Genomic DNA, 19,026 nt, shown 5'->3' on the forward strand with positions numbered 1-19,026 from the left:
TACACTTATACCCCTCATAGGGTTGACATGTATGAACTTATAACAAAGCAGTTCAGGTTCACATTTAATATAAATTTTGGATATCCTTAATTGCAACATCAACTCTTTACTTTTGTTTGGGTCAGAAATGATAAGAAACTTATGTCTTTATTAGCAATATTGGTAAGGGCTGAATAAAAGCAAACATTATATATCAATGTTTGGTATGGTTAAATCTGTGACTTTATGAAAATACTTCACTCAAATAACATTCGTGGTTGTAGTTTGTAATGAACATGAACTAACCTCTTCGCATAATGCACCAGTCAGAAACCTCTGCTTTCTTATCTTTCCTTAGGAATGAGTCTTTCTGACTTCATTCACTTTTTCCCTAATATCACTTAAATAATAAAAGCAAAATTGTTCGCATGTGTTCCCTCAAACAAATTTGGTGATTTTATATGGACTTGATGTTAAAGAGATGATCTAAAACATTGTCTTTGTCCTATAACCTTAGATCTTGAACACAACCATGGCAGGGGTATGAGATAATCCCTTAGTGAGGAAAATATTGTATGAGCATGCAAGAGCGTATATACATGTATATGAACTCAGGATTGGGTGGAGATGGTTGCCCCATCCCATGTATTTTTTAAATTTAAAAATAAACATCCATATATATTATTTCTATTAAATTTTTTAATTAATGGAAGAGTTTACCTTCCTAAAGTGTGTGCAATTCTATTTCACATTTTTCAAACTGCACCTTGAAATGGCACTACATAGCCACTTTTTTGCTCAGATGCTGTAAAACACTACATTACATAAAGTATTTCTCTCATGGTAAGACCATAAGTCTGCCTGTCTAATAAATTTTGTCAAAATGTATAAGGTGGGCTTATTATTCAACATATATTTTGTAAATATTTGCTAAAATGTTGATTAATTGAGTGTGTGGATTTATCACTGCATAGGTATCTTAACTACACCATGCACAAACTTATCACAAAAGACTCTGCACTAGGCCGTGGCAAGAACTGGCATACACTGAACCATACTGTATGTAATAATGTATTAGGCCATGGCAAGAACTGGCATACATTGATCCATACTGTATGTACTAATGTACTAGGCCATGGCAAGAACTGGCATACACTGAACCATACTGTATGTAGTAATGAATTAGGCCATGGCAAGAACTGGCATACATTGATCCATACTGTATGTAATGTACTAGGCCAGAGCAAGAACTGGCATATACTGATCCATACTGTATGTACTAATGTACTAGGCCATGGCAAGAACTGGCATATACTGATCCATACTGTATGTGCTAATGTACTAGGCCATGACAAGAATTGGCATGCATTGATCTATACTGTATGTACGAATGTACTAGGCCATGGCAAGAACTGGCATACATTGATCCATACTGTATATGCTAATGTACTAGACCATGGCAAGAACTGGCATATATTGATCCATACTGTATGTGCTAATGTACTAGGCCATGACAAGAACTGGCATGCATTGATCCATACTGTATATGCTAATGTACTAGGCCATGGCAAGAACTGGAATACATTGATCCATATTGTATGTACTAATGTACTAGGCCATGGCAAGAACTGGAATACACTGATCCATATTGTATGTACTAATGTACTAGGCCAGAGCAAGAACTGGCATACACTGATCCATACTGTATGTATTAATGTACTAGGCCATGGCAAGAACTGGCATACATTGATCCATACTGTAGATATGGTATTACCTATCTCAAACAATAACCCTGGAAGAGTAGATGCAGAGATCATTATATATCATAACTTAAATATGCATACCAACACTTTCCGCATAAACAGGGAGGTAGACATATGGAACATAATATCCAAGTCCATATAACATGTAAGAGATCAGAAAGATCACAAATCCACTATCCTTCATGAGGGAGAGTTGAAAGACAGACCGCAACTCTTTAGCATTTTGTGGCGACAGAGTCAAGCATCTACATAAAACTAAAGGCTTTTCTTGATTGTTTGAATCCAACTCTGATTTGTCCAATGGAGAAACTGTTGTGTCTTTATCAGTTTTATCTTCATCTAAAAGTTGAGAAAATGTATCTTTTGCCTGAGGTTCTAATTCATCTTCTTCACACTGTTTAGCCATATTACTGGTTTGATTCCTGTTCAAAAGCTGACGTGCCACTTCTAGATGGTAATCATCTTGATCCAAGGAATGGAGATTATCTTGGTCACATGATTTACTACTCCTCTTATCTATCCTTTGTCCTGTTAGGTTAGAATTATTTCTGTTTGACTGATCCCTGGTCTCATCGGGTAAAAACCTCTTTTGTTGTGACATGGCAGCAGCTTCAGGGGAATGTACATCTTCGTCATCAGAATGATTCGAGTCATGTGTACATTTCTTAGAGTTCCTATCAATCTCTTTCTTCTTTGTATCACTCTGTTTTGCCACTTCTGAAGGACCATCTTGTCTGGCAGGAGACATGATGCAGTTGTTTAAGCTAGTGTTATCCAGCCCTTCTAGGTCATCCATTGGGATTGCTTTTAATGGCTCATCAGAAAGGTCTGCTGGAGAAAGGTCTGCTGGAGTTCTTTTCTTCTTTGGACATGCAAGATGATGAACCTGTCCAGAAGAAGTATTATAGTTACTCAAGCTGATGGTATCCACTTTGTCTGGGTCATCCACTGTTATATCAATGGTTATCTCATCATAGTGCTGTACTGAAACCCTTCTCTTCTTTGGAAATACAATATAAGCATTGCCTTTAGAAGCAATGTCTGGAGTCAGCTTTTCTGGGTCAACAATAACACAGCTGCCTTTAGAAGACTTGCCAGAAGAAGCTGTAAGATTCTTATTCTTTTTTAGATTTGTCAGCGGTCTGAATAGAGCCCCAAACACAGCACAGTTCAGAAAAACACCTGATAGGATCAACACTGCCCCTTTCCAACTATAGATGTCTATCAATGTCTTGATTAAGGGACTGAAAGCAAAGGTTCCAATTCCAGTACCAGAAGCTGCTATTCCAACAGCAAATGAGCGACGCTTTTCAAAATATTGGTTGACCAGGACTATTGCAGGTAGAAATATCATGCCATATCCAAAACCTGTAAAATATAAATATACAGCTCTAGTCTTCAAATTTCAGCTACTGTCTAATAAAGATTGGGACATTCAATAACAAATACATTCATACATTATGATAAATTATGTATACAGCTTAAAACATTTGATAATATTATTAGCTAATTCAACCTCAACAGACTTGATAAAGTCACTCAGAGTTCATAATCCAAATTAGTTTTCTGTCTTTTGCTTTTTCTACTTGGTAGAGGATCCAGCAGAAAATATCTGCTACCAGGCTTTTGTAACATTTTTCTCCTTATAAGGATAAATGTATTTTGCTAATATTTGCATCAAAATGAAAGCTGACTAATGTTTGTGGTAATTAGTGAAACATTTTAGCAGGTAATTTATCACTGATGATAAGATGAGCATGTAAGTATGCAGTATTATTTGAGACTCATCCGTTGGATGCATATTCAAACTGAATGTGTGCTGACTTTCAGGACAACTTCACCATATGGTAAGCCAATTTGCTATTTGATTTGAAAGTTGGTAGAAAAATCTTGCTCTCTGATACTTCATGTTTAATTTTAAGTCTGTCGCTCCAAAATCCTAGACTTGCAAACAGTTCTCACCATCAGACTTATTTAGCCATCCTAACTTGACAATTTTATGCCAGTTATTTAGCAGTATTTCAAAGTAAATTTATTTTAAAACCAGAACTAGTACTGTAACAATAAAATAAAAAACAAACAATCTGTCTGTTCTCACTCTCTCTGTCTCTCTCTCTCTTTTTCACACACGCACAAACACACAAACACACACACTAACTTAACTACACTTAGTTTACAAGTATGAAATTCTGGAAGAAGTTCTCACCTGCAAGGATTCCTAAGCTGAAATACATGAAGTACAGGTTTGGAGTGAAAATTGTAAGGATGAATCCAGATGCTAGGACCAAGGAACCGATTACCATTACTATTCGGGATCCAAATACGTTGGTCAGGATGCTGGCAAATGGACCTAAAACAGACACAAGACAAGATAATCAATTTTACCCTTGATTCATATCCTAACCAGTCAAGCTGTAGGTGTATCATATATATTAATGAATCAATTAAACCACATATTTACTCATATTATTCCTATCTGGCTGCACATATATCTGATCATGCTTACTTAGTGCTGAGAAATGGCATTATACCACAAAAGTACATACATACTTATCAACATAGTCCCCTCCACCTTACATAATCAATTTATGCCTAAGAGTTTTCAAAACAAATAGTCCTTTCAAGCAAAAATACTGACATTCAACCTTGCTCAACAGTTGCTGGGACCCTTTCAAGAAAGTTTACATAGACATTTGGCTTCAGACATGTCAAACAGGCAAGCATGATGGAGTGTGTACAGTATCACAAGAACATAAAGATCCCAGTAAGTTCTTACAACTCTCCAACAGATTATTCCATGCAAGTTTGGCTTGATAAAATCAAAATTGTTAAGAAAATGATATTTGCTAACAAGCAGAGTGAGATATATACAGTATCAACAGAACTATGCAAGCAACCCTATTAACCCCAAAGTTTTAAAGGTCGCAAAATTCTAGTATATTCTTTGGACCCTGTGAATAAAATGACATTCATAATTCTCAAGATTAGTTGGAGAGTTTAAAGATGATCTTACTGACATGAAAAGGTGAAGCTAATGATAAGATGAACTGCGACAAATTCTAATGAATGTACATATCTTTCTTGATTATGACTTACCGATTAGAAAGGGAATTCCCATAGCAAGAGAAACAACTAAGGAAGTTTCTGATTTGGATGTATGAAAGTAGTCAACAAATTCAGCAAACAAAATTCCAAAAGAGTAAAATATTCCATCAAGGATGAAATGGACCATAAAGGTTCCAAAGACAATCATCCAACCCCAGCCACCATCTGGTGGTAGGGGTGAAGCTGATCTCCTGGCCATGATTTATGATACTTGATCTTGAATCTGAAATAAAAAAATTATTTTGTTTTCCTTTATCCTTTCCACAATGTATTTTCATCAAATAGTTAGTTAGACATCGAACAGAATTATTCTTGTGACATTTACCTTTTTCCTTGACTTGCAGTTTTAAAGGGTGTTACAATAAAACCCAGATCTAAAAGTCGATGAAGTTGCTAATATGGGCTCGTAGGCTTTACAGAATTCAACCTGTGACCATTACATTAGTCATTGAACAATCAGCCCAAAAAGGTTTAATTGTCTGTAATACATATTGCAAACCTGTCTGAGAAACCTATGATAACATTGCTCCTTAAATGTTAAAAAGCGACCTATAGAGACCAAGGTGTTTGACCATGTGACTCTAGGTATCTGTGACCCACTGAGCCCTTGGTGTTTGACCATTTAACTTTAAAATCCCAAGGTGTTGCACTTTTGTGCCTTCTGAGAAATTATTATATAAACTATTATAAGAAGCCAAATGAAATTGTAACCCTTAACATTGGAGTCTGATAAAAATATAGTCTTTAACATTGGAGTCTGATAAAAATATAGTCATTAATATTGGAGTCTATTAAAAATGTAGTCATTAACATTGAAGTTCAAAGAAAATATAGCCATCAACATTGTAGTCTGTAGAAAATGTAGCTGTTAACATTAGAGTCCGATGAAAATACAGCCATCAACACTGGAGTAGGTTGAAAATGTAGCCATTAACACTGTTGAAAATATAGTCATTAATATTGGGGTCTATTAAAAATGTAGTCATTAACATTGAAGTTTGAAGAAAATAAAGCCATTAACATTGGAGTCTGATAAAAATATAGCCTTTAACATTGGAGTCTGATAAAAAATATAGTCATTAATATTGGAGTCTATTAAAAATGTAGTCATTAACATTGAAGTTCGAAGAAAATATAGCCATTAACATTGTAGTCTGTAGAAAATGTAGCTGCTAACATTGGAGTCCGATGAAAATACAGCCATCAACACTGGAGTAGGTTGAAAATGTAGCCATTAACACTGTTGAAAATATAGTCATTAATATTGGGGTCTATTAAAAATGTAGTCATTAACATTGAAGTTTGAAGAAAATATAGCCATTAACATTGGAGTCTGATAAAAATATAACCATCAACATTGGAGTATGTTGAAAATGTAGTCATTACCAGTCAGGAGTCCAATGAAGTGATGTGTGATGTGATTTGGATTTTGAACGTAGCTTTAACAATTTTTCAGTCATATCACTACAATGTCTGCAATGTGGCAGTTTATAGTGATGTCTAGCACTGGGGCATCATGCCGCAGGCATGTAGCATAATGTCCCACCCAGTCAAATTATCCTGAAACCAGGCCGACCAGTCCTAACACTAACCTCTTGATGCTAAGTGCCAAGCGAGGTAGCTGTTAGTACCATTTTTGTAAGTCTTCGGTATGACTCAGCCAGGGATCAAACACATGACCTGCCGCATCTAAGGTGGACGCTCTAACCACTAGGCCACAAGAGCAGTGTGACTCCAATGAAGGTATAGCCATTAAAATTAAAATATGTTGAAATGTTACACTGGAGTCCAATTAAAATAAAACCATTAGCATTGGAGTCTGTTGAAAATATAACCATTAACATTGGAATTTGATGAAATATAACCATTAACATTCAAGTCTGATGAAAATATAGCCATTAACATTCAAGTCTAATGAAAATATAACCATTAACATTGGGATGAAAATAAAGCCATTAATATTTGAGTCTGATGAAAATATAACCATTAATGTTGGATATACTGAACTTAATAACTTTGAACCCAAAGTTTACAATTTCAACAGACGAAAGGATAGACAGAGACTGTGCCTTGCCATTTGTGTTGTTCAAAGCTATTCTGAAAAAATCGCTATGTATGGGTTACCATAGTGGTCATCCCTATAAATGTATGGGTTACCACAGTGATAGTGGTCATCCCTATAAATGTATGGGTTACCATAGTGGTTATGTATTCAATCCATAATGGTCACTGATACCATCAGTAACTTCAACTCTGCAATTGCATGTGTACAGGATCAATAGAAAAATAAATGTAAATGTTTTGGTCAGGTTTTATAACTTAAGAATATTGTTTTGCTCTAGTGGCAGATTATTTGATATTTTTACCAGCTGCAATCTAGGCAATACAAGCATTAAGAACTCAGTCTGTATTTTGTGTTGTGCTCATCTTAAGTGAAATGGCTTAAGTCCACAAGCCATGGTGTAAACTATACACTGATAGTGATATTAGCACAGCATGGAAGATACAAGGCCAATATTGTGCAAAACTTACTTGTTTTAGTATTATTCAGATATGAAAAAACTTTGTTTCAACGAAATATTTAACACAACAGAATCCTAAAGCCAGCATGAGGCTTTTAAACACTGATTTATAATACATTATAAAAACACTTATAATTTTTGAGTGTTTGAGATGCATAAAACTTTGACATGTAAACAATTTCATTTCTGTAAAGCATTTAACAACACTGCCAGCTTTATACACGATCCTTTAAATTATTTTATTCTTGTTGCTGATGCCTTGAAAGGGGTCCAACGAAAGGGCTAAAGTTGTAAATAAAACAGTATATTTTGTGAAATCAATTAGTTGTGCCAATTACAGCAGTTCAATTATTGGGGGTACAATTTTAGAAAAAGTGTCAAAAGTGAAAGGATAGTAGCCCAGAAAGTGTAAAAAATATTAGACAGTGAAAATTAGGCCATTAACGAGCCGGCCGGCTCCCCTCCCCCAATCAACGCATATACTAAAACTATACACCGCATTCCTAACTCGCGGAAAACGGAAACATATTATTCCTCACAGTGGGTAATCTCCCCTACCCCTGCCACGTTCACTTAAAATTTGGTGGGAAATACAACCTGGAGAATTCAGCACAATTTACTGCATCACACTAATTTTATCTATATTAACTTTTGTGCAGAATGTGAAGAGCTGTACAAGAACGTAGAATGAAAGATAAAGAAGTCTTTACTCGTAGTGACTGAGCACAAGGTTGATAATGACACCAAGCAACACGCGGAAGGCGTCACAATAAACAAATTTGACGTCACAATGAAACGCATCGGAGCTGCCATACACAGTCTGGTTTTTATATTTTTTTAACACCGTTTTTGTGAATGATTTCAACTCTTCATAAGAAAAGAGGTGAAATCAGTCGACTTGTTTATCAACTAATGCGAGAAGACGATCTTTATATACATAATTTACATTTGGAAAGGAGGGAGGTGGGGTGGCAGTGCAGGCATGTGATTTTTACGAAAACAAATGTGACCCCCCACATCTTGAGAAAGAACTTAAAATATTAATTAGTTTAATTCACAAAAAGTATTTTTTCTTTAATCAAAAGAAAGTACATTCCTCTAAACTTTAATGGCCAGTCCAAGCGCGTAGCTGTCTGTACGTACAATGCTGTCGGGCATTTCTGCGCACATAAGGCTTCCGTCTCCAATATTGAAGCAAAACGCAAACCGAATTCGACCGATGAAAGAAAATAAAATACAGCAATGTTTACCATTTGGAAAGAGGCAATTGTCACCAAAATATTTTGTTCAAAATAATATTAATTTTGGACACCACCTCCGTGTTTTCATGACTCGCGATATGTTAGCCTATTCTGCGCACAGCGTTGAAAAGATGTAATATTTATTAATCGGGGGGTTGGGGGTTGGGATGCATTACTTTGGACTGTTTCTGTCAGCATTTCAGTCGAGTAATTAGGTCATGTTTATAGCTAGTTTTACAAAATTAATCGTAAAAATGCCAATAAATGGCAAGATATATTAAGCAAACTAGACCGATCTGGTAAAAATGTTAGTAAAGTTCATTTTATAAAAAATAATATATTTTGTGGAAGAGAAACAACAATGAATAAGATGTAATGTGTTTACAACGTCTTGCTGATGGGGAAAAATTACTAAAGAATTTAGAAGTAGACTATATGCTAGTGAATTACTTGAGAATTTATATTGTAGCGGTAAGTTGACACGTTGGGTAGCAGACGATTTTGTACGTGTTGGACAACTTCTTGGAAAAATGGAAACTTGGATTAAAATGCAGTATTGTTTTAAGGTATACATTTCCATCGTTTATAGCATGTATTTATTTGTATGATTCTAAAAGATACGTAGTAAATCGGATTTTCTGGGTTACCGGTTCAAGAAGGTCATGGAGTGGGTCTTCATGTTGACATTTAGAAATCACATTTTCATATGCATTTCAAGTCGAAATGTCGGATATTTTTGTACACTTTATGAATATCACTTTCCTTAATTAAAATATCATTGTTCTTTCTTGATACAAAATGGATTTTTTTAAAACAAAAATAACACGTGATTCACTGTTTACAGAAATGACGTATCGTTGCGCAGATTTACCCGACGCGCAGAATTAGCGGACATGGTTGTTGTTGTTGTTGTTCTAGAGTTTAACGCCATTTTTCAGCACAAGATAGGCTATACATAGCGGCCAGTATAACTGGCGGAGGAAGAACCCTGGAAAACCCAGGGAAGAACCACCGACCCACGAGAAGCTACCGGCAGGCTTTCCCACGTACCAACGTTAGCCGAGCCTTGGAGTCGAACCCACGCAGACAGAGGTGAGATGGCAGTGATCCGTAACGGAGAGCGCTTTAGACCACTCGGCCACTCGGGGCCCCGGCGGACATGGTGGTAGATATGCAGCTGCGTACGAACATTTGGAGAAGAAAAAAAAATGTTGCAATTGAAGCCATTATTCTAATGATTTGTTAATATTGCAGTCAACCTTGATATGAGAAAAATCACTCCATGATTTCATGACCAGTGTTTACATTGAATATACGCAACCACGTTCTTGTTCGCAACGAGACGGGGGGGTGGGGGCCTTCATCATTCTATACTTGCTTATGATGAGAAACGGTCCCTAACCACTGTTTATAGACCAACAAGTTGCTTTTCGACTCTTTTATCTGACATAAAACTTATTGGCAGGACAGTAGAGAGGGTTAACGGGCCCTGGGGTAAGAAACACCCGGGCCTCTCCAAGTTCTTGTTCAAACAAAAGTGTTATGAAATTAAAAAGTGTTGTTCGGCCCGGGCTCCCGTAAGGTGTTCCGGGATTCGGGGATATGTCCCCTGTTGCCCCCCCCCCCCCCCCCCCGTCGGCCCAGCTTGTTGGTGTACCCTGAATGTACGGGAGTTACTATTGGCAAGCATGTGCGATAGGATCAATATATAATCAGAGGAATTTATTTTTGGGATCTAAAAATTTGTGTATCATTAATCCAGACTATACGAATTATCTATGTATCTACCAAAATTAGTTCGAATTTCTTCTGACCTATAGTGTAATGCTCCGGTGGCCTAGTGGTTAGAACGTCAGCCTCGGATACGAGAGGTCGTGGGTTCAATCCCCGGCAGAGTCATACCAAAGACTTACAATAAAGGTACTAACAGCTACCTTCACTGGCGCTCAGCATTAAAAGGTTAGTGTTAGGACTGGTCGGCCTGGTGTCAGGATAATGTGACTGGGTGGGACATCATGCTACATGTCTGCGGCATAACGACCCAGTGCTAGACATCACTATAAACTGCCACATTGCAGACATCGTAGCGACATGACTGAAACATTGTTAAAGCTACGTTAAAAATCCAAATCACATCACATCACATCTGACCTTTAGCACCCCATTTTAGTTATTTTGACAGTCAGAGTCAGAGCCAGTTGCCTAACGATGGCGGCGGAGGATAGCCGCTTACTAGTCGATCTTGTAAACTTAAACGATTTGATATCGAGCCATACCTGCAAGAAAAAAAGATAGGAAGATAATCTATTTTCTCACAAATTGCGAGTATAATATTTGCTATGTCTTTAATAAGCTGAAAGGTGAGACAAAACTACAGATTTGATGAAATTTGTTGTATTGCTTGTCACTTGACTACACACATCTCACAGCCTCTACAGTTACATGATATCAACAACAAATTCCTTTCTAATATTGTACAAAATATCAATAGTCGCGTGATATCGATAATAAACCTCTTTCAGATGTTGTCATACAAAAAAATTGAAAATATTAAACGCTTAATGTTTGAAAAAAGCAATAAAAAAACCCAACAAAAAACACCCACCCCGCAATAAAACACACCCAAAAAAACCAAAACGAAAAACAAAGTGGACATAATCCTCAACCTGTCGCTGTCGTAGCAACCGGGAGAAAGCCAGATTGACTAAGTATAGGACAAGTGTCGACGATGTTTAAATGGTATTATGTGACTATCACATTAACGTGTCCTTTTCGCTTAATGATTGGGATTACTGTTGATATCACGTGATTACTGAACCTTTGATGTCATCGGCACGCAGATTGTGAGATTTGTGTAGTTATTTGATTTTTTTAATTATATCCACACACCCCCAAACACACTCCCCTGACATCAAACGAAATAAGTAAGAAATGTTGTTACATATTATCACAGAAACATTCAAACATACACGAGTTTTTGTAAACCCACTATTACAGAAACATACACTCGTACAAGAGTGTCAGTGTTTCCCTTTACCGTCATTTGGACTTCAGAGACCACCACATTTTAAATTTGACCCACAGTTTTGATACCAAAGATTTTTGTTTTACTCAGTCTGACCCTCAGTTTTGACACCAAGGAGACTCAGTCTTACACCCCTAGGCGATACGCTGGTTTGCAGACTATTATACCCAGACATACTAACAAACTAGGTAGTATATTAATAGGAACTTTGGATTTTTGGCATTGCTGTAACTCACAGCCTGATATTGATGATTACCAATGTCACCGTCATACGTGAAAGTATGCACCACAGGGTGAGACACGACACCCAAAAAAATAATAACTGCCAGACAACAACAAGCATAAATAAAGAAAAGGCGAATTATAGTGGTTTACTCTGATAATTTATCCGAAGTAAACATAAGCAGATAGCTAGTTGATCAGTAGTGTGCTTAACTCAACGATTTTGAAGATACATTTGTGTACCTACGTCGACGATAACCATACAAATTGTTTTTTGTGGGTAGGTATTTATATTTATTGTTTTAAGGAATTTATTCGACTTTTACTGCGTGTAAATCTGATATCACTCGATTCCTTATTTGTGATCGGAGTTGTCGGTGATTTTTCATTCCCCACCAACACAGTCACGAACTCGACCATACTAATTATTTTATCCTCAGTAGTATCTGAATAAAGTTTACTAATCATATAAAGCATACTTTGTGCCGCAGCAAGCAGTTCTGAATACATTCGTATTGGTGAATGTAATCGTATCCAAATAGCATCTACTACCAAACACTTGTTTGCATTTCATAAATCAACGCGGTTCTCTAGTTGATTTCAATTTGTAGTTGTTTTTCCGTTTCGAATATTTTTTTAAAAGTCGGTAACATTGAGCATCTGTCATAGTTCTTCTATTAATACTGTAATTGCATAGTATAATTACAAGACAGGCACAGCATGTCCAGTCTCATTACGTCTTGGTGCAATAGACAGCAGCACTTCTAATCATGTAACCTTTTCTTAATGGCACAACTGTCATACCATCATAAAAAAATCTCTGCTTAAAGAATATTTAAATTTTCAATGTTTTCAACAATTATTCTTTCTTGGGGCCATGTATTATGGGCACCAGCGTTGAATTCCACTTCATAGTTGTAGGAACCATCACTGAGTGATTTCACACTTGGTAGCGCAGTCCTGTTGACTAAGTCAGCGATTAAGCTCTTTCACGTGCTTGTGCAATTATTCCAAAATCTATTCGAGTTCGTAGTGATGCATCAGGGTGATTCCAACGTTTTATTTCTATTTGAATTTTAACAAAATTATATTTTAACGTATATGAGGGTCTAATAACGCAATTTGAAGCAGATATTCATTGACTAGTGGAACAAAGTCATTATCAGTGTTAGCATCCTTTGTTAAGTCATCAATCATTTGTGTCGTTAAGTTTCACAACCTTATCACCGCAGTCTGAATCCATTACTTATGTGTAATGATAAATCTAGTTCCAGTCACACACATCAAAGATGGTTGAGCATCCTTGCTGATAAATATTGAGCACTTCGAACTGAATTTCATCTCAGGTGACTAATAGTGATAAAAAATTCGCCAATGTTCTTTTATTCGCTAATTAATATTGCTGGTACCAATTCAAAATTTTGATGATACATATAATTTTTATCAACACTACCAGTCGATCCACGTATCTTTACTTAATATAAAGATAAACAAGTATGATCCGGACCCGCGCAACTTAAAGATGTGATGATCAGGTTTATCGAAACCATTTGCATGAGAATTCAACACAAATCGGCTATTTAATAAGGCTACTATGTTAGTTTCTTCCTCTTCTTATTGATTAATAAGCAGTTACTATACGTGGTGGTGCGGACACATCTGCAATCTGTTTATGCACATAATGTTTTGTTGTAGCACCATCATTATCAGCATACTCTTTTATATAAGGCGTCCGTGCACCAGCACCGTATTACCACGTATTCGTTAATCAAAGCTAGATTATTTTCAACAGTGCCTCTCGACTTGACATTATCTTGAATGTCCATATTAGACGTCTGTACCAGTTTGATCTTGAAAATATAAAATGATCACCAATGTCCATATCAGCAGCAATACGACTGGCAAGCTCAGTCAATACGCTTGTGTGGCAAGCCTGCTTAGATCCATATTGGCACCACATGTAGTCGAATAACGTCCGTAAATATCAAAATACACTTTGTATAATATTAAACGTACTTTAATGTAAAACCAATAAGTGCAGGAAACGCTTCGACAACAAGATGACCACGTATGGAGCCGCCAAATTGAGTCTGTATTGGTCTAGGCGAATAAAACAAAAATCGTCCGCCATGGGCACTAGCATCTCGTGTTAAATAATTAACATCTTCAAGTTTTGGTGCAAGTCCAATCGAGTCAAATATGCAATAAATGGTTGTGTCCCCATATATGAAACCAACTGAGCGCAGGTCCTGTTGTAAAATCCAGGTCAAAAATAGTTTTTACGTATGCGTGGCAAAATCGATGCAAGTTCATTTCACATAAAGACACAACGAAAGTGCTTGAATGATTTGGCATCACGGGTAAATCAAGACTGGTTAATAGATGCGTGGCCTTTTGCGTTTTATTCCGCGTAATCGAAGACCTCTTTCTGATGGTATTCGACGATTTGTTCTTGGTAATCGAAGGCCTTTTCCACGGACTGCTTTTTTTAGAGCCATTTCCTGATGCTGTTTCGACAACACCGCCGCTTCTACAACCGCTGGAGCCGCTGCTGATCACAACACTTGAATTGCTGAAAAAAAATGGAAATATTCCACAGTCCCTTTCTTTTTCTTTTCTTTTTTTTTGTTTTGGCATTTGCATCACCGCTGATTTAGATAATTTTAATGCCATCGATATGTTATTCAGTTTGGCCATATGAGGCCGTTCAAGCTGTGTTTAGGTCAACCACACAGGGCATTTTAACATCATTTGAAAATGTCTCTGTGGATTTAGTACATATAACTGTGATGAAAAGCGCCCCAAAGTCACGTGAACTTCAGCCGATTCCGACATCACTGCAGCTTGAGTGCATAGATTCAAAAATGCCTTCACTAACCGATTTTATGAATACTTCTCATCCGGTGAATTCCCATTTTTTCATAACTGTCATTGTAAAGCTTCTGTTGAGGAAACCGACGCTCGATCATAATGGTTTAAAGAACCACTGCCCTGTTTGTAATCTCCCATTCATGTCAATAATCTTTGAAAAAATTGAATGGTTAATGGATGTGTGGCTTTTTGCGTTTTATTATGCGTAGTCGAAAACCTCTTCTGATTTCTTACTATCCCAACTTGTATCTCATATGTATTCAAATAGCCTTTTTAGCAATGTAAATCGGCATATCGCCCTCGCCATAGTACCGAAGCTGCCATTCTGAAAGTAGTTAATGACCTTCTCTCTGCTTTTGATAGTGGAAAGATTAAAGTCATCACCCTCCTTAACTTATCTGCGGAATTTGATACAAGCGACCACTATATATTACTTCACCGTCTCCAGCCTGCATTTTGTATTCACGATGCAGCCTTGCTATGGTTCATGTACTACGTAGTCAACAGGACACAAATTATGTCCAAAAATGGAACACATTCCAGCCAAGTTTATCTAAGTGTTAGTGTTACACAAAGCACTGTTCTCGGCAAAGTTCTCTTCATTCTCTGCACTCAGCTGCTCTAAAGTGTCGTACATTGACATCCGGTGTCTCACTAATAGTACACTGTTGATACTCAAATGCACAAATCCTGCTGCCCAGCTGAAGTTGGTACTAACATATAGGGCGTAGAGAGAGGTACGTCATTGGTGTGAAGTCATGGATGATATGTAACGAGTTCCAGATGAATGTTGATAAAACTGAAGCCATCCTGATCACCACGCGAAGACGTTCTCATTCACACCCTTTACCTGAAACAATAATACATGATTCGTCTCAGTACCTAGTGTAGAAACTCTAAAACGTTATACAAACATCTATTCGGATTATCCTTAGAGTGCGAAGGATAATTCCCTGCCCCGCTTTGTAACCTCCACTGGATACCCGTTCGATCCAGAATCAAACACAATATATGTTGACTATGCTACATTTCGTTGACTGAATGCATCTAACATATCTCTCTGACCTCACCCATATGTACACCGAACTAGAAATATTGCTTCTTTTCCGATACTCGTATTCTCAGCGTCCCCAATGGTGAAACGAAGTATTACGGACAACATTTAACGCGCCTCAGGGTCCAGCCATGGATCTAGGGATCGTAGTAGAAAAATAGTCCCCTGTTATTTGGTGTTTGAAATGTATTTATGTTTCCACGGTCTGAGGTACTGTCATTACTCTATGGAAAACGAACAAGGGGACACCATGCAGTTTTGAGGTTGCTGTGCAATTGTGAAGTTGTGATGCAAATGTATAGTTGTAATATATGTGGTCATTCATTGATTAAAGTAAAATTATTTATGGTCAGGGTGCGTTGTTAGAATTTCCAGTAGACAACGCTTGTTGTCGAGAAGTCATTGTAAATAAGGGGGAAACAAGTGAAGTGAATTATAACAGAATTAACGCCAGGACTGGATTCGCTCGGCAAAGAGACCCCTTTGGCTGATTGGAATATGATATCCTATGCGTAAACTATTATCATCTGAAATGTCGTCAAGCCAACTTAAAGGTGATCTTATTGAGGACCGTTTTATGTGAATTGCAAATGGTGCAAATTCGACCAAAATGAACGTAGGATCGTGTGCACGTATACAATTTTAGGCTCTTTCTGGTAAATAATTTGATTCTCCGTACAAGTTCTTTATAGATCGTTGCTATGTCGTGTCGTACGCTCCTGCAGGGAGTTCAATATTATTCTAGGTGGTGCCCCTATCCGAGTAAAACAGATGATTTTTTTGTGCATTAAGACCAAAACACTTTCAAGTGCAATTTCAAATGTGCACAATTCACCAGCTGTAAGAAGTGTAGAAAAAAGTCACATTAAATCCGGTTTCATTGCTTAGATTGTGAACATCGAGGCAACGCTTGGGTTGTTTCGTAGCTCGTATTTCATGTAAGACGATGAGCGTCTCAACATAATATGTTTAAACACTAAGAATTTTATCAAAATACTCATCGGTGTAGTAATATACATACTTGGTGCTTTAACAAGCTCATTCATTAATGCGCATTATCTTCTTCGGTCCCTGATATCAATGGTGAACAACTACTGGCAAATCTATTTGTCCTCATTAATGACCTGTGGTGCTTTGTTACCGCCACGAAGTAACCCAATACCCGGGAGTAGACAGGAACAAAGCTGGCGGAATATGCCAAGCTTTGACCTCCCATGATTTGTTTGTATTACCCGAGATTCTAATTTTTAGTTTGAGACACTCAGGAACAAGCGATGACATTTGAGAACGAATTCCTGCTGTTTGGGAAAAATTCATGAGCAGGTAGCCCAAAAGCAGGCCCTGGGGTTTAGTATCGCTTCCGGTTCGTAAGGTCTCTATTATTTGTATCTGTAATTTGAATTCTGATATTACTTTGAAGCGTAATTTTAAAAACTCGTGTAAACTGATCACAGCACAGAAGAACCCAACCTGGGAAACACAGACATATTTTTAGATGTGGTTGGGGGTAGAGCGATTGTAAATACGTAGGCAGGGAGTTGGTGGGGCGGAGCACCACTTTGGGGCCCAAGGGGCGAAGCCCTCTGAAGCTCCTCAATTTTAAGCGTTTCCAGGTGATAAACTGAACCGTGTAACTGGAAACATTACGGTTGTTTAGCTCTCGTTTTCGGGGGTAGCGAGAGAGGGTGTCGGCTGGGCCATTCCTCCCGAAACTCGCTTTAGCCAAGCACTGCTTCGGAGAAAGTTAAGTTCATGAAAAAAGACATAATAGTGACATTGCATGAGTGATACGTTCACTTACATTGAGTTACCTCAATCGAAACTGACTCACTTCACACTTGTATACAGTTACCTCAATCGATGCTGACTCACTTCCCACTTGCGATGATGCTGATACTATCCTTTAGAGTAACCCATTCATTAGGAAGAAATTATGAGAAGTACTCGAAATATTAGTTCAGGAACAGCTGGGGTGGGTGGTTGAGACATACGATAGGTTTATTGCGATGTTTACGTACACTGTGATAGAAATTACCTCATTTGTTGAATATTGTATTTCATTCTGGCAATTTTACACTTGCATCGTGCGACAGTATTATTCGTCCAATATAAATAAGGTGCGGCGAATGATCCCAACACATATCGAGATGTTTCACTCATTGAGATGCAAAGCAAGCTATTTACCGGCATCTTAAACAGTAGACAAACAGCAAGGTCAATAAAAAGGGAGATAATCGATGAAGCTCTAAGTGTCTTACGAAAGTCTCCCGTAAGTAGCATGTTGATTTTTTAAACATTGTTGTAGAGATAATTAAGCAGAGCTTTTGGCAGATTGTATTGACTTTCATCTGTTTTCTTTTTAATTTGCTAGTTTCGATAGATGACACAGAACTATAACATTTCGCTAACAAGCGTTTTTGTGGAAACCTTTCTGCACATTACAACTTCAGTGTGCTTTAGTGCATGTGTTCGAGTTCATGAACATCATGTAAACTTTTCTCCTTGTAATGTAGGAACTAAACGAGGTTGTATTCTGAGTTCTCCTATTGTTAATTTAATTATATACGATTTGTTACCAAATTAAAAGAGAAATGCATAAATTAAGATTCACACAATTCAGAGTAAAATTGGAGCTCCATTTATTTATCAATCTTTAAATAATTTGCCATTAGGTGGCAGGGTCCAGTTTCGTAAATTGACCCCTGGCAAATTTCTTAACTGAAGGCTATGCTGTGACTTTTTCAGCTATTATTGTTACTATTTAAAGATATGATTATATTTGTGAACTAGGTGTTTCGGGCTTGAGTTGTTCTTGACATTGGTGTCAGGTATGTACACATTCCATAGTTACTCGCAGTATGTAGAGAGGGAAATACCAATAGTCGTCTGGGATGAAGAGCTAGCCTCCCATAGCAACAAATGCATGGGTTTGGGGCAAGTAGACTATCCAAACAACGGCCTGGATGAAACTATTTTCAGTTGCATCATCCTGTTTAGTACACACTGTTTTGCAGAATTGTCATCTACCAAAAGGGCTTGTATTTGTACTGTGAGCATCACATAGTGTAAAAAATAACCTTCGGACATGAAAATTGCAGGTAGAAATTTTGGGGTTGGGGTGCATAAACTTCTTCTGCTTTGAACTGCCTTTGACTTTTTTGGTCAAGTGGATAATATTCTTATACTTTGTTTTAATATAGGTATCCAAAAATATGGACCTTTTTGACCTCACTTGTGTATTTGA

At 37.3% G+C, this 19,026-nt stretch overlaps 1 protein-coding gene across 3 annotated transcripts in view; it reads right to left on the reverse strand.

The window, feature by feature from the left end:
* Positions 1 to 7,874, reverse strand: part of LOC149799789 (monocarboxylate transporter 12-like) — a 33,353-nt gene extending 25,479 nt beyond the window's left edge. For all 3 annotated transcript variants that reach the window (XR_016421235.1, XR_016421236.1, XM_089959173.1), the window contains exons 1-4: positions 6,440 to 7,874; positions 4,839 to 5,070; positions 3,949 to 4,092; positions 1,824 to 3,110 (exon numbers count right to left, since the gene is read on the reverse strand). Coding sequence is in view for 1 of the 3 variants with exons in the window: in XM_089959173.1 (XP_089815299.1) it covers positions 1,824 to 3,110; positions 3,949 to 4,092; positions 4,839 to 5,046 (1,639 nt within the window). In the remaining 2 variants the exon portion in view is untranslated. The remainder of the gene's footprint in view (positions 1 to 1,823; positions 3,111 to 3,948; positions 4,093 to 4,838; positions 5,071 to 6,439) is intronic.
* Between the last annotated feature and the right edge of the window lie 11,152 nt (positions 7,875 to 19,026).

The sequence above is a fragment of the Sinohyriopsis cumingii genome, chromosome 5, assembly GCF_028554795.1.
Source record: "Sinohyriopsis cumingii isolate HCF-2022 chromosome 5, ASM2855479v2, whole genome shotgun sequence".
Lineage (NCBI taxonomy): Eukaryota > Metazoa > Mollusca > Bivalvia > Unionida > Unionidae > Sinohyriopsis > Sinohyriopsis cumingii.